Raw genomic sequence first — 15491 nt, 5'->3', positions numbered from 1 at the left:
ATTGGTCCGTGGACATGTTTGAATTTGTGTATCCCTGTCCCCCAGCAATTTTAGTTTAAAGCCCTGTCTGAAAGATCGGCCATCCTGGCTGTGGACAAGGAGTTGCCTTTCCTCATTAGGTGGATGCCGTCCCTTCCCAGGAGTCCTTGACCACAGAGCATACTTCAGGGAGAGGAATCTGAAGTCTCCCCTTCTTTTAATATATTTAAACAAACATTTCATAACCTGTAAACATGATAACTTTTTCAAATAGTAAAGAACAACTGTGGATTTTGTGCCAGCTCTACAGATTTTATATACTAGCAGAAACTTCTAAATCACATTTTCTCTCAGATTGGTTTCTCGTTCTAATAATAACTTAATTTTTTCAAACAGTGTGACTTTGAAGGTTGTAGGAAGTCTTTTAAAAAACATCAGCAGCTTAAAGTTCATCAGTGTCAACACACCAATGAACCTGCTTTCAAGTAGGTAAATCATTTTTTAATACCAAACTTTAGCTAATTCACTTAAATGCTGTGTATGAGAGTGAGCCTGAGACCATCAGTGCAGGTGAAAAATGTAAATATTCTGTTTTAACCTCATTTAAACCTCTCTTCTAGTGTTCTAAATATCTGTTAAAACCAATGTAATTCAACAACTTTGCACTTTCGTCTATAGTATAGAACTAAGGCATGCAATATTCTTTCATTTTCATGGATTTACTTGAGCAGTAGTGCTCCATAACTGTACCTATATCAGTGCTTTGAGTTTGTTATAGGAGTCACCCAGTTGAATAATTTAAACTTTACATTTGGTATGAAACCCATAAGCAGAGTAGCATTTCTTTTGTTTTGTTTTACTGTTGGATTGGCTACTCTTTCTGCCCCAATTTAACAAAGTGAGAGAAGGTGAGGTTTTAAGGGGATAATTGCTCTGACCAAGCAACTCTACCTTTTGAGCTATTTAGCTGCATGAATCGATATTCATTGAGTAAAGCAAAATCGGATGTTTTATTTCACTTTAGTGGAACTTTCATATGCATTCCACTGTGCCTTGTAGCCCTGTAACATCCATGTCTACTGGGTGATAAACTACTGGTTTTCATTGCAGGCTACACTAGTGACTTGCTCTATAGCTTTGGTCTAAACATGTTAGCCCCTAGCTTCCACATGGCTTTCATGGCTGGAGGAACTGCCCTAAAATGTTGACATCTTAGTTTGAGAGCCTGGGATGAGTTGCTAATTTTACGGAAAATGTTTCTTAACTACAATATGCAGTTCGATAGTTTCATAGTTTCTAGGGTCGGAAGGGACCTGAACAGATCATCTAGTCCAACCCCCTGCCATGGCAGGAAAGAGTACTGGGGTCAAATGACCCCAGCAAGATGTTCATCTAACCTCCTCTTAAACACCCCCAGGGTAGGAGCCTGCACCACTTCTCTTGAAAGCTGGTTCCAGACCCTAGCTGCCTTAACTGTGAAGTAGCGCCTCCTGATATCTAACCTAAACGTACCCTCTGCCAGCTTGTGACCGTTATTCCTGGTCACTCCTGGCGGTGCTTGGGGAAACAGTGACTTCCCCAATGCCTGCTGATCCCCCCTGACTAGTTTATAACAGGCCACAAGATCCCCCCTCAGCCTTCTCTTGTGGAGGCTGAACAGGTTCAGGTCCCGCAGCCTGCCCTCATAGGGCCTGCCCTGTTGTCCCCGATCGTATGAGTGGCCCTCCTCTGGACCCTCTCCATGCTGTCATCATCCCTCTTGAAGTGCAGCACCCAGAACTGGACGCAATACTCCAGCTGCAGCCTGACCAGTGCTGCATAGAGGGGGAGGATCACCTCCTTGGACCTGCTCGAGATGCATCTGTGGATGCATGCCAAGGTGCGGTTGGCCTTCCTTACTGCCTCTCCACACTGCTGGCCCATGTTCATCTTGGAGTCAGTGATGACCCCCAGATCCCTTTCCGCCTCCGTGCTGATAAGAGGGGAGTTCCCCAACCTGTAGGTATGGCGCCGGTTGTTCCTCCCGAGGTGCATCACCTTGCACTTGTCTGTGTTGAAACCCATCCTATTCTCGTCCGCCCACCCTTGTAACCTGTCTAGGTTCTAACCTGATAGATTTGAGTCCCGTACAAGAATGGGACAATGAAATGCTCTTCAGTACTTTAACTAAGTTGGAAACTTTTTGGAAAATTTAAAAATTGTCCTGATTAACTGTGGCATGTGTGGTGGTGAGGGGTGGGTCCTTATGCTTTTTTGGCTTGACTGCATTTAATGTATTTACTACCTAGATGTAATCATGAAGGATGTGAAAAACACTTCTCTACTCCAACTAGACTGAAACGGCATGAAAAAATACATGAAGGTAATCTCAGGTTCTGCTTTTACTTCAGCCAGACTTGAGTACAGCAAAACCAGTTTTTATTTACCAATATAGACAGTGCTTGTCAACTTTCTTATGTTCAGGGTTCCCATCTGTAATTTTTTTGAATAATGCATCACCCAGTTGAGAGAGCACAGTTTTACTACCTCAGTGGTTTTCTGCTGGGGTGCTGTTACTGCTGCTGGGTAAAAGTACTCTTGTACTTGTACATGCATGTTTTGTGCATGCTCAGATAGAGAAGGACAATTGTAAGAGTGTCCTTCTTATCACATGCCTTTTCAGTCTGGTCTCCGTATGCTCCTCTTGGAAACGGAGGTGTATGGAACTGTCCTATATGCGCCACATACCTGTTTCCAAGAGACACCATGCACAGCCAGACTGGAAGAAGCTATGGCATGAGCACACACTCCTGTTTGCCTTCAAGTGATCAGATAAGCCTAAAAGTAGGCAGAAGCACCCACTCCTGACAGCAGTCCTTCCTGGTCTGAGTCTTCATGAAGTACATAGGGCAATTCTACCTGAGCACAGCAGTTGTGCTTGTACCATAGTTCTCTTGGAAGAGTCTCGCAGCTCCCCAGTTGAGAATCACTGATGTAGACAGGGTTGGAGATCTGAAAAATAGATGAACTGCTAGTCCCACAGAGTAGGGCCAAGTGGATATAGAAAGAAGCAAGACAGACTTAATCTGGTTCACCATCTGGAGCATGACCTGAGCATTGCAGCATTTTGCATGTTAACTGCATTTTTAATGGTGAAAACATTGGCAGATCATCTTCAAGATGAAAGTACTGTTGGTCATGAGGACAGTTGTCTAGGATTTAGGAGACTTAAGAACAGTTTTCTGCTTTCATGCTTCCAAAACACGGCTTGTACAGGAAGGTATTTAAGTGCTAATTTTAACTTCTGTGAATTTGAAAGAGAATTGCTTACCTACATATCTTTTGAGGATTTGTTTGAAATGTTTTGCTTTTGAGAATGGAACATTGACCTTAGTGATTTAGCCATCTTGCAATGAATGAAGAAGCTCCTAAATAGTTATAACATACGAACTTAAGTCGCCCTGTGCCTCCAGTCCTCACCTCTAAACAAAATAAAAACATGGAAGCTGATGTTCCATACTTCTGCTTTTCATATTTGCTGTGGCCTGAACAAGTAAGTAAACCTTACTTGATTCTGTCTGGTGGAAAAACTCACTTGACTTGAGTGAGGCAATAACTTGTTTTGCATTGGTAGAATGAAAAAGATCAAATACCCTCTTGAAATCCAAGTCCAATTTAAGGTATTAGATGTGGCTTAAGTCAATAGTTCCTTTAGCTTTAAGTGACCTTAATTCTCCAGGGGACCATGGTTAACTAAAATCCTCTACTTGGCCACAAAACAAGCAGCCTTATTACAGTCTGTCAGATGTAGATCTACCCCCACCTCAAGTCTTTGTAGAATCTGTTCTAGGAACTGAGGCTAGCTTGGCTTTTACCTGTCTCCTCAGCATACTGTACAACAAAAGATGTGGTCCCAGTTTTTGTACAAATAAGTTTGAATTCAGTTTGAAATAATAAGTACTCTTATTCACACAAGCTGAACAGCCAACTCCTTTTGGCCATTGCTGACCTCAGTTGAATGTGAAACACCCCCCCCCCGCTGTATCTGCTTCTTACTGCTAATTTTTCTGCATCCTCCAGCCCTAAAACTGCTCCATGAACAACTAGGGCTGCTGAAGCATGTGTACTTGATCATGTTGCACATGCAGATAGATACTAGGGGCTTTATGGCATATGTTAAAACAGACTGATGTAGCACAGTGATTCTTTCAACCTTTTTAGACTTGGGCTACTCCTCCATAGTTCTTCAGCATTCAGTGGCACCCCATTTAAAAAAAGTATGGTGCATACAAAGCATGACTAGAAATACATTATTGAAACAAACTGGAAAAAGCATACATGAACAGCCATAATATTGTAGATAGTGCCATGCTACTTGAGCATGGCATTTATGTATTTGAGAATTACTACTTTAGAAAGATACCGTTATGGCTCCTGTCACCATGGCATCTGTACACCCTGAATCTATAAAGTACTTATTCCTGGAGCATCTCGGAGTCAGTGACTAAAGGTCAGATTCCATCTCGCTGAAGATATCTAATGGCAGTTGGGGGGTTTATGAGAGGTCTAGAAATTAAACTTTTTAAATACATGTAGCACACACTTACAAGAAACTTAAATCTTGTATTTCCTGAATACTGTGCGAGTCCAGCTTGCTACCATCTTGTTATCTGATTGGCTCGAAAAAGGCAAATTTTACACTTTTTTGCTGCAGGGTGGAGCTGTTTTCTTATAAAGTTGGGAGCACTATAAATGCTTGCCTAGTACCAATTTGATCTTGATAACGAACATGTGGAAGGGGATTTTCGAATTACAGTGACCTTTTTTCCCCCTAAAATCATCAGATTTGCAGTGTACCCAGATTTTTCTTTCACTGACTATAACTTTAATGTTTTGGGGCTGGAGACTTTAGCTCTGAGCTGTGTGTGCATATATAAGACTAGCTGACTTAACTGCCAGACTAAGTGTGGCTTCTTTAATAGGATATGCATGCAAGAAAGAGAAATGTTCATTTGTTGGAAAAACATGGACAGAACTTCTAAAACACATAAGGGAAAGTCATGCAGGTAAGTCATAAAAGTGCTTGTACAGCAACAGTGATTTTTGTTTTAATGTTTTGGCATATTTGAATAAGTACTCAAATCCAAGAGAAAGGGGGGTCCTTATTAATCTCCCTTTTATCAACCTATTGTGCTTTTTGGGTGGGGAGGTTATGTGTAACTTGTTAGTACATCATAATATATTAAATCTCTCCCATTCTGGATACCTTTTGGTTGAAAACTATTACCCAGTAGTATTTGCCATGTGTTGTGATCAACAGTATATTTCCTACAAGGATATCATGTAGGTAGATGAGGAAGGAAAACAGGTGAAAGTTTCTGAATTTTTTGCACTTAGTATGAACTGAAACTTCTTGTTGTAAAGAAGAACAAGTCCCTGGGCCATATGGGGACTGCAGGGCTCCTTGCAGGCCAGATCCAACCCATGGCATGAGGGCTCTGACAATGGCCACTTTGGTGGCATGGAAGTCCAGTAGGGGCAGTATGGGGAGAGGTGGCAGTTGGAGTGCAGGGCCTAGTGCGGGAGCAGGAGTGCAAGATCTGGCAGCAGCAAGCCAGACTTGTTTCCAGAAGGTCCAACTTCTGGTGCTTTCCAGTAGCCCAAAGGTCCAGATAAAGTGGCTCTGCAGGTCTTATGTCCAACACCCCTATTGTAAAGGACTGACTTCTGAGTTAATTCTGAACTTTTTTCAAACACTTTCAGTAACTAACATTGTTGGATTTTTTTTCCATCTAGAACCAATAATCTGTAATGTGTGTTCTAAAACATTCAAACGTAAAGATTTCCTCAAACAACATCAGAAAATGCATGCTGAAGAAAGGGAAGTATGTAGGTGCCCAAGAGAAGGGTGTGAGAGAACTTACACGACAGTGTTTAATCTTCAAAGCCACATCCTTTCCTTTCATGAGGAGAAAAAACCATTCTTTTGTGACTATGCTGGCTGTGGGAAAGTGTTTGCAATGAAAGTAGGTATTTTTGCACTCTGTTAAAATCCAGATTACCTTCTCTTGGGCCATATAAACATAACTTTCTTTTCAATTTTAGCAAAGTCTTGTAAGACATGCTGTTGTTCATGATCCTGACAAGAGAAAGCTGAACTTAAAAGTAAGTCATACTCTTCTGGAAATTCCTTTTGTCCATTTCCTCTCATTTCTACCCTCATCCATTAAGAAAGTAATTAGCAAGAGTTTCTGAAATCAGGGCTTAAATGACCTAGTCCATCTAACATATATTTATTTAATGTAAGCAAATACAAATAATTCTGAACCTAAATACTACAAAAGAGTACCAACACTTAATATAATTTTCTTATTTTCTTTAGAAATAAAAACGTACATGCGAGAGAAGGGTATGTGGTGGTGGTGGTTGTTGTTTTAAGTCTAGAATTTTAAGTGGCTGGGCTAATTTGTACTGTAATTATTCTTTTTCCCCCCTCCTTCTCTCCTCCAGAAAGCAAAACGATCTCGTCCTAAACGAAGCCTGGCTTCCCATCTCAGCGGATATATTCCTCCTAAAACTCAGCAAAGAAAGGCTGTTTTGGTAACAGAAAATGAGATGCTGAATAAACCTGCAGAAAATGGGTTACCAACTGTTGAAACACTGACTCTGCACTAATAGCTTATTAAGACAAGTCCATCCAAAATGGACTATTTCATGAACTTAACAAGTGCTTTATTAAGTTTATAAAGACTAGTACAGAATATTTTCACTGGTAATTTTTTTTATTTTTTGTTGGGTTTTTAATTAAAGTCACTAGTGCAATTCATTTGATGTTGTAGCTTCACTTCCACACTTCTTAAGAGTGTCATTCTGTTTGTTGTCTTTTACTTTTTTCATGTTCTGCTTCTGAAGTTCTTTGTCTGACATATGCCTCAACACACACACATACTTGTTGCCTGAGATTCTTGGCTGGGACTGGTAAGTAGCTTTCTCCGACATGGCTTCAAAAATATTAGCAAAGAGCAATGGCTGAAACAGGATAAATAAGTTATAGGCATTATTTGATCTATGCAGGGCACTTAACTAGTTACTTAAAGCTGAAATGTTGTTCAAATGTATAACTGCAGGAAATAGCCCCTTTGGTTCTCTTGGTGACACTGAGCCATCACCTAAAGCAAAAACTGAATTCAGCAAAGCTAATCTCAAAGTTTTATGTTGTCCTGGCTAAGCTTATGCTCTTCCCATCACTGCACAAAGTGCTTCATCTCATCTGTTTATCAAAAAAGTTCCCTCCCCATTATAATACTGAACTTCAGTACCTACGATCAGGGTTGAGTTACTTTAAGTTCCACTAAAGTCTTTCTTCTCTTTATAGCTGTATATTGTTTCTACTTGCTTCAGTAGTGAAACTTACTGAGCATGTTCTATGATCCATGCAATCATTTTTAATGAGAGAGATTTATCTCGAGTTTAAATTCCCTGTTATACATGCTATTGTTAAAGTTCCTGTTACTATAAGGGGAGAAACTGCAGCAGCTAGAGCCCAGGTAGCTAAATAGGGGCCAGCTGTAAGAGGGAAGACAGCAAGGAGATGCTGCTGCCTAGATGCTTGTGGCCCATCAAGGTAAGGGGCACAGCTGACTTCTCCAGATTTGCTGCAGGTAACTGGAAGGGGACTGGGCTTGGGGAATACAAGCCCAAGTCAGGGCAGTCAGTCTGGCCCTGCAGGCTGCAGAGGAAGAGTCCTGCAGGGAGAGGGTTGTAATGAAAGAACTAGCGATGATCTGTTAGACCTGAGAGCTGCAAACAAAGGGCTGAAGGCTTGCAGGGAGCTGGGACCCAAGATGAGTAGGCTTAGAGTTACGTTACAGCCAGTGGGCTTGGACTTTGGTAACAGCTGATGCGCACACAGTCCCACTTAAGTTTTTAAACTGGTGGATAAGACACAGCAAGCAAAGGGGTGATGTGGCTGTGGTGGGACCCTCGAGAGACTCACTGCAACTTAGTGCCTGAGAGGCACATGAGACCTGGAATCTTGCTAGGGCATGGCACAGGACTGTCAAGTGGCAATAGGCTTAAAGCTGAGAGGGCAGGAACACAAGCTGGAAAGGGATGGGAAGCAGAGGCAGTAGCCTACAGCTGAGAGGGCTGAAACCAAGGCCAGATTGCTCAAAGCCTGAACAAGGTGAAGATGGCACCAGAGGGCCCAGCACTGAGAAGCCCGAACCAGGTACAGCACAGTGGATCTTGGCTAGATGGTACAGTGAGAGAAGGGGAGGAAGCTGAGGCCCCAACACCTGGACAGTAACATCTACAAGCAGAGCCATCCCTAGGGGTGTGTGGGGCACCGGGCATATCTGCCTGGGGCTGAGGGGGCAGCCGGACTGTTTGAACACAGTGGGACCTATACAGCACTGTCTGCAGGGCCCCCCAAAGCACAAGGCCAGGGCAGCTACCCCACTTGTCTGCTGTCCCCCCCCTCCCCCTGGGATGACCCTGTCTGCAAGGTATGGATGTGGCTACAGAAGAGACTAGAGGCTACAAAATTAACCCTTAAGGTGACCACCTGTTAGAATCCAGCGTGGTTAGAAAACAGCTCACTGGGGCTGTGGGGCAGCCTCCCTTTCAAAAATACATTTCCATCAAGGCATGGCAGGTGGAAAGGGGAGGATACCCAGAGAGCTAGGGTAGAAAAGGACCTGTGTGGTCACCATGGGATCTGACACGTGTTACACATGGCAGTTCTAAAATACAGGGAAGGCAACTCTATGAACTCTCAAAAGTAGAGAGAACGTCTAACAGATCAATAGAGTCTTTTAGAGAAACAAATTTCAGTAACTAGTGCCTGGTGTCAAGCAATGGGCTGCTATATACCAGCCCATTTAAGAATCTATCCTTATCCTGTAGTTTAACAAGGCCTACAAAAGGGGAAACAAAGTTTTTATGTTTAAGTAAATCCCTAATGTTCTTCACTCCAATTATAGGATATGAGTGCATCAAATTGTGATATCTTAAAATGGCAAACTGAGCAGGCCTAAGGCATTGTAATGAAAGCATACTGAAACAAAAAAGGGGGATATAGTCAAATAACTAACTGAACTTTCTTTGAAAGAAAAATGTTTAGTAGTGTCAAAAAAACTAACTAACAGCAAGGTGACAAGTACAACTAACTAGGTTCAAACTCATGGTGGTAGAATTAAGATAAATTGCATCTTTGGACTATTCAACAGAATAATGTAGTAACAAGACAATTTCAAGGCAAAAGTGTGAGACTACTTATTTAAGTGCACTGTTTAAATAGTCTGTCTGAAAAGGCAGTTTTCCCCTTAACTGTGGTTCCTGATAAATGAAAATAGCTTTACTTAAAAATGGGAGAAAGTTACTAATTTTAATCACTGAAACTTGTATTGGGGTGGCATGTTCATGAAGACAATGACATAATTAAAAACATTTAGCTCTTCCATAGCTTACCATTGTTTCTGGATCTTCATTCCTTTTCGTTACAGAAATTTTGACACTATACTTCTTGTCAATCCACTGCTGAATATGTTTAATTTTGATCTCTAAATCATGCTTTGCAATAACTGAAGACAAACGAATCTCTTTCAGCTCAGTAGGCCCTGTTAAAATATAACCAATCATTTATGGTCTTCAAGGAAAGATTGATCATTAAACATGTTGCCTATAAGGAGTTAATTTGTGGTCTCCAGCCTGCCACCTGACTACAGCTCCTCCCCTTTGCAGCTGCAGTCTGAGGGCTCCCCCTCCAGCTTCCATTACCCACTTCTGCCCCAGGCTTGGGTTACTACAGCACACAGGTCAGTGCTGGGGAAACCTGTGGCCCAGGCCCACGTAGCACAGTGCAGCTGGAGAGCTGAAAGTAAGACCGGCATCTGTATGTGTGGTGCAAGGGAGTTGGAGGCAGGTGCCTGGGTTACACAGGTGTAACATACAGTGTGTGGCCCCCAGGAGTTTCAAATGCAGTAGTGCTACTGCACTGACAGGGCTAGGAGCTGACTAAAGAGCTGGTATATCTTCCTTCCAGAAGTCATCTCCCCCATTAAGACTTAACTCTTATCTTTTTACCTCCACCTATTTTTCTCCTGACTTGTCTGTGGCATGTGTCAACATTCCTCTTAAAGATGTTTTCAATGCCACACCCTACAGATTTCTCCAGCAACTAACATTACTAAAATAGAGGTGATTTTTTTGGGGGGGGAGGCAAGAAGAAAGTAATGTGGAAAGTCTTTTATTTCCAGCACCTTAATTCCTCTTGTCAAAGTAACATTGAACCTCCCCTCCTTTCCCCTATCCACTCACTGGCTCAGCTCATCTATATAGTGTAAAATCTCTGTTAACTGGCATCCCTGGTATAAGGGGATTGCTGGTTATGTAAAAATCCCAGTTGCCTGAAAACCCCCAGCAGGGGTTTTCAGATAAAGCAGGGGAGAGGGCGTAGCGGCCACATACGCAGCAGTAGTGGTGCTGGGTGGCCGCCACTGTATGCAAGCTTTCCCCCACCCTCCCCTCCATGTCCAACTGGCCAGAAATCCGGTTAATGCAATTTCCAGTTACTTAAATGCCAGATAGTGGAGACTTCACTGAACCAAGAATATTTGCCTTTTTTATAGTAAAATATTTGCCTATTAAGTGGGAAAACTTGAAAATCAGTCACTTTCTGTTCTCACTCTCTTCCAAGAGTACAGTCTTGAATCCTAGTGAAAATAAGAGGTTTTTGTAATTGCAAATTCACTTCTCTCCCAGTGATTCTTTTAAACGGTCATTGTTACCTAATCTCTTCACAGGTGCTTTAACAAAAGAGCAAATAATCATTATAGTGGTATTATTGCTCTGGCTCTTATTTAAAATCAGCAATATAATCATTGGCACAAAACTTCAAGAACATGGTAACCATTTCTTTGTCACAAGCAGGGATCCTGGTTTTCTCTGTTTAAAAATCAGATTCTCTGATTTAAAAAAAAAATCACATCCTCAGATTAAAAACTCCCAAATCCATGTTCTTCTGCAATTACATACAATGGCATTTCGTTTTATCAGTTGAACATGATGTTTTATTGATATTTACAATTTTAAAGCAATTTGGAAGCCTCCCAGTACCTCAATCACTATAATAAGATAAATTCAAAATACCTAATATATTTTGGCATTTGATTTGGTGGCTTTTAATCATGGAAAATCAGAGCTCCCTTTGCTCACCAAGACATGGATCCAGCTGCGCCTCCCCCACAGCTTTGTGGTGCTGAGGAACCTGCCCTGCCCATGTCATTGCTCCTCATTCTTCACCCACAGCCCCTGGGAGCCCAGTTGCCAGGGCTACAGGGCCAGAGATCTGGGTCTGCAGCCTCCTGCCCTGCCCTGCCCAGCAGTGACTGAGCCTCAGCTGCTGCTCAAGCCCGGTTCCCCCTTGCCTGGTGGGCCATGTGGCTGGAACAGAGCCGGGGGGGAGGGGTAGAGAATCCACTCTCGGCTTCCCACCCTGCTGCCCTCTCACAGGGGCCTCCACAGCCCAGTGGGTGGGACCAGGCACCAGAGGGCAAGTAGGCTTGGGAGCCCTGTGCCACCATGACAAAGTGCCTCCTGCCCACCTGGCAGTAGCAGAGGACACAAATCTATGCCCTACCCCTGTTGCTGCTGGGTATTCACAGGGCTCCTGGCAGCAGCACTGAGCTTCCCCGCCCTGCTCTGCTGCAACAGGTCCTGCCCACTTGGACATGGATGGCAGCAGGGCAGGGAGCCTCAAGGCTGCAGCATGCAGCCTGCACCCACCACCACTCTGCAAACAAATCTGGGGGGCACATACCCCAAATACCCTCCCTCAGCCTGCATAGGAGAGAAGAGCCAGCCCCACCACTGCCTACCCTGGTTCTGTCCCACCTGACACAAAGGCCCTGCAGCTGAATACTCGAGGCCCAGGCCCTAAGCCTCATGCAACACTCTCTGAGCCCCTCCTCTCTGCCCCCTCCCAGCTTGCAGCAGCCACTCTCCATGTGGCAGCCCTCCCTGATCAACCTTCTCCTACTCCCCCCAGCCCTTTGCAAGCTGGAACTTGCCAGCCTGTACTGGGAAACCTACCAAGTCCCATGTTTTTCTCCTTAAAATGAGAAAATCTGGTTTTACCGCAGTTCTTGTGGCAAACAGAAAACCCGGATCCCTGGTCTTAAGGAAGATGTTAAGATGAGCCAAATGGGATATCACTTTATGAATACGCACCTTTTGTAAATGCTGCTTCTTGTGAGGGTATCAACCCAATAATTCAATATCTATGTACAAAATCATGTCAGACAAAAGGCTGAATAACATTTTTGGAGTTTTTTTGTTTTTAAGTAGATAGATTCCCATTTGGAATGGTAAATACATTGCTGTTTAAACTTGCATATTTTCTCCACTCAGTATTGTGCTGTTTTGTCAAAGCCAATGACAAAAGCAAGCTTTTTATGCATAGGCCACCTTGTTTGTAAGAAGCTGATTGTCCTGTAAATTCCTCAGTGCTCCTGGGAACTAGCTGTATCCACTTAAACAGATCTTATAAGCTCTAAGTTAGGACATGTGAACATATTCGTTATGGGGCAGAAATGTCAGCCTCTCTGCACACACAGGCAGTTACCACAATCTTCATTCTCAGTAACTACATCAGCAGTTCAGCTTTCACTTAATTCTCAGTGAAACAAAGTTAAATTACTGGTTTTAGTTTGCTCTTTCCAAAGGATAAAGATGTGCATATGAGCAGTTACTGTATGTAAGTATGTTACACATGATAAGAGCCTGCCCCATTTTACTGCTCAAAAAGCAGTTTATAGGGGTGCACTGGTAGAGAGTTTTTTTGGCCAATACGGACAGCTGACTGTTAAGGAGGCATATCGTCCAATATCGATCCGATTTCTGATCCAGCTGCATTGCAGCTGGTAAGTCCACTGTGGTGGAAAGGAGATGGGAGAGGAAAGTGACATGGAGGCAGCAGATCAACACCGGGTGCAGCAAGGGAGGGAGTGGGGGCAGGCGCTGGCCAGCTAGGGTCAGGTGGGGCTCAGGACAGAGCCATGACTCATAGGGGGAGGGGCAGCTCCCACCACTGCTTGCACTTCAGAGGGCAGGCATAGATTCCTGACTTATATCAACAAGCTCTACCTGTCTCAGGAAGTATACAAGCCAACCAAAGGAAACACCCTCCTAGATTTAGTCTTGGCCAAGGGGGATAACCTGGTGAGTGATCTGAAGACAGAGGGTAAACTAGGCAACAGTGACCATGGCACTATCACTTTCACTGTCCATCGCAGGGCTGGGAAATCTGTCGGTAAGGTACAAATTCTTGACTTTAAAAAAGCTGACTTCAATAAGCAAAGGGCTTAGTGAACAATGCCCTATGGCAGGGGTCAGCAACCCCTGGCATGCATGCCAAGCATGGCACGCAAGGCCATTTCGCTCAGCACACCACCACCAGCCTGGACTCTAAGCAGCTGCTGCCAGCTATGGACCCCAGCCTGCTCCCAGCAGGCAGCTGGGAGGCTGTAAGCCCTGCTGCAAGCAGCCCGGGCTCCATGGACCAGCTGCAACCGAGAGGCTGCAAACAGCTGCTCCAGGCTCCGGCATGTCAGCACTCTGGCCAAAAAACAAGGTCTGCCTTCTTCCAGGGTAGACATTGTGGTTTTTTTGGCACTCCGGCCAAAAAACATTGCCTAACCCTGCCCTACAGAATCATGGGTCACAGGGAAAGAGTGTGGATGAAGAATGGTCATTCCTCAAGGATTCGATCCTTGGTGCACAGTTGTCCATATCTGTATGCAGAAAAGGTGGCACAAGGGCCAGGAGGCTCTCTTAGCTCAAAAGGCACCTACCCTGGAGATCTTCAAAAGGAGACTGGACACACACCTTGCTAGAGGGCACTGGGTGGGGTGGGGAGGAGGGGCATGTGCACCCTGGATCTGCACAGGGTGAGGCAAGACGGAGCAGGCTTGAGCTGGGGCTGCACCAGGCTCTTCTCAGTGGGTACTGGGCTCCGGGCAGGGACTACAGAGGGGCCTGCAGCCAGCCCAAATTTTACCACAGCCCCACTCCCAGCACCGCCTGCCCAGCGCAGCACTTACTAGTCACCGGGTTTGCTTTTGCCTTTTCTTTTCGTCTAATCTGCTCTGCATGAATCTGCTTTCCAGTCATTAGTCCATAAACTGGAGGCTCTGCATCAACATTCAGCAGAACTAACTTCAGTTCGCGTTCTGTCATGAGTTGAATAACATCTCTTCTGTGCATGTTTCCCAAGCTGACCCCTTTCTCATCAATTAGGTGCACGATTTCGTTGAGGATTCTTCTGCCAACGTTTCCAAAAGTAGTGGGTGTAACTTTTTTTTTCCCCACTGGTTTCGGATTAGCGTCTACGCCTGAAGAAAATGACTTGGTCGGTACAAACACAAGTCTTTCTTTAGTTCCAATCGTGGTTGCCCATAATGAAGCCAACGGTGTCTTCTGTCTTATGGGCTTCAAGAAACCTCCAAAGCATCTACTTAGGCAAGTAGTTTCATTCCTTGTGGCTTGATTTATTAACTTCCTTAGGCAAAAGGCAGCCATTCTAAGGAAGTGAGAAGGATGAAAAAAACTGTTACCTCATCAATTAGGATCTCAGTAGTTGTTTGTTAGAGACCTTAAAAAACATTTGGAGGCTTATCTTGGTGGGATCCTTTGACCCTGGCTGACATCCTGCTCCTTGTAAGATAATCGGGTGCAACCCCCTGCCCAAGGTCCTGTCCAGCCCTGAAATCTATGACCGAAATCATGAGTAGTAAAAACCCTAATCCCCCCTCTCCAGTGTCTGCTAAGTAATATATATTGTGTTTGGACTGAAAAAAGATTCAAGTTGAATATTCATCAGGAACCTCCTAAAAATAATGAGTAGATTGGGTGGGTGGGAGTAGGGTGGCCATCACAGAGGACAGTTCGGGTGTCCTCTATTGATATGAAACCTGATCCTCTATTTTTCTCTTGAAGCAGTTACCCAGTGGCTGTCATGCTGCTAGCAAGGTTGAAGAGAAAAACAGGACGTAAAAGCGTCAGGTTTCGTATCTATAGAGAGCAGAGTAGCAGAAAACCGGAAGGCCCTTTAACGATGGCCACCCTGGCGGGGGAGAGAAGAGGTGGCTCCGTCTCTTTTCAAGTTTCTCGGTGGTATGACCAGGGCTTTCCCGAACGTGGGCCTACTCAACAAGGCCCCACAGGCCTGCGGCGCAGAGCACGGTCGGGGCTGGGCGAGGGTCGCTCCGCACAGACTGAAGAATAGGCCGCCTGCGCGCGGGGCGGGGCGGCGCTTCGAGGAGAGGGTCTGCGCATGTGCGCTGCGAGTCTCGCTGTGGACGCTCGCCCCGGCCCCGGCCCCGGCCCCGCTCACCTGGCTCCCGGATCTGGATCCCGCCAGTCCTGCAGCGCCCCGGCCCAACCCGGCCGCCGGAGGCGGTGCGCGCGAAGCTACTGTGCCGAGGGCGAGCGCGGTGCGTGGGGGTGGGGACGCGGCCGTGCCTAGACGCGCG

The 15491-nt window shown here is 44.8% G+C and overlaps 2 protein-coding genes across 2 annotated transcripts in view; one reads left to right on the top strand and one right to left on the bottom strand.

The window, feature by feature from the left end:
* Window positions 1-6784, top strand: part of GTF3A (general transcription factor IIIA) — a 14132-nt gene extending 7348 nt beyond the window's left edge. Inside the window, exons 4-9 of the mRNA XM_090028387.1 lie at window positions 376-464; window positions 2268-2341; window positions 4941-5024; window positions 5755-5984; window positions 6064-6123; window positions 6469-6784. Coding sequence (XP_089884513.1) covers window positions 376-464; window positions 2268-2341; window positions 4941-5024; window positions 5755-5984; window positions 6064-6123; window positions 6469-6633 — 702 coding nt within the window. The 3' untranslated portion in view covers window positions 6634-6784. The remainder of the gene's footprint in view (window positions 1-375; window positions 465-2267; window positions 2342-4940; window positions 5025-5754; window positions 5985-6063; window positions 6124-6468) is intronic.
* MTIF3 (mitochondrial translational initiation factor 3) lies at window positions 6772-15491 on the bottom strand. The gene is made up of 4 exons (XM_090028394.1): window positions 15353-15491; window positions 14061-14539; window positions 9430-9578; window positions 6772-6987 (listed from the first exon to the last, which is right to left on the bottom strand). Exons 2-4 carry the CDS (start codon window positions 14536-14538, stop codon window positions 6772-6774), a joined length of 843 nt encoding a protein of 280 aa, XP_089884520.1. The 5' UTR covers window position 14539; window positions 15353-15491.

This window comes from Crocodylus siamensis, chromosome 1 (genome assembly GCF_052110815.1).
Source record: "Crocodylus siamensis isolate JL-2025a chromosome 1, ASM5211081v1, whole genome shotgun sequence".
Lineage (NCBI taxonomy): Eukaryota > Metazoa > Chordata > Crocodylia > Crocodylidae > Crocodylus > Crocodylus siamensis.
Note: the sequence above shows the minus strand (reverse complement) of the source record. Positions and strands in the feature narration are given on the sequence as shown.

What these genes read in the sequence shown, in the direction of transcription:
- MTIF3 (XM_090028394.1), bottom strand. Translation starts at nt 14,538, where the DNA reads ATGGCTGCCTTTTGCCTAAGGAAGTTAATAAATCAAGCCACAAGGAAT. An exon ending in AAAAGCAAACCCGGTGACTA is followed by an intron (nt 9,579 to 14,060) that starts GTAAGTGCTGCG and finishes ATATTTTAACAG; the next exon opens with GGCCTACTGAGCTGAAAGAG. An exon ending in ATGAAGATCCAGAAACAATG is followed by an intron (nt 6,988 to 9,429) that starts GTAAGCTATGGA and finishes ATCCTGTTTCAG; the next exon opens with CCATTGCTCTTTGCTAATAT.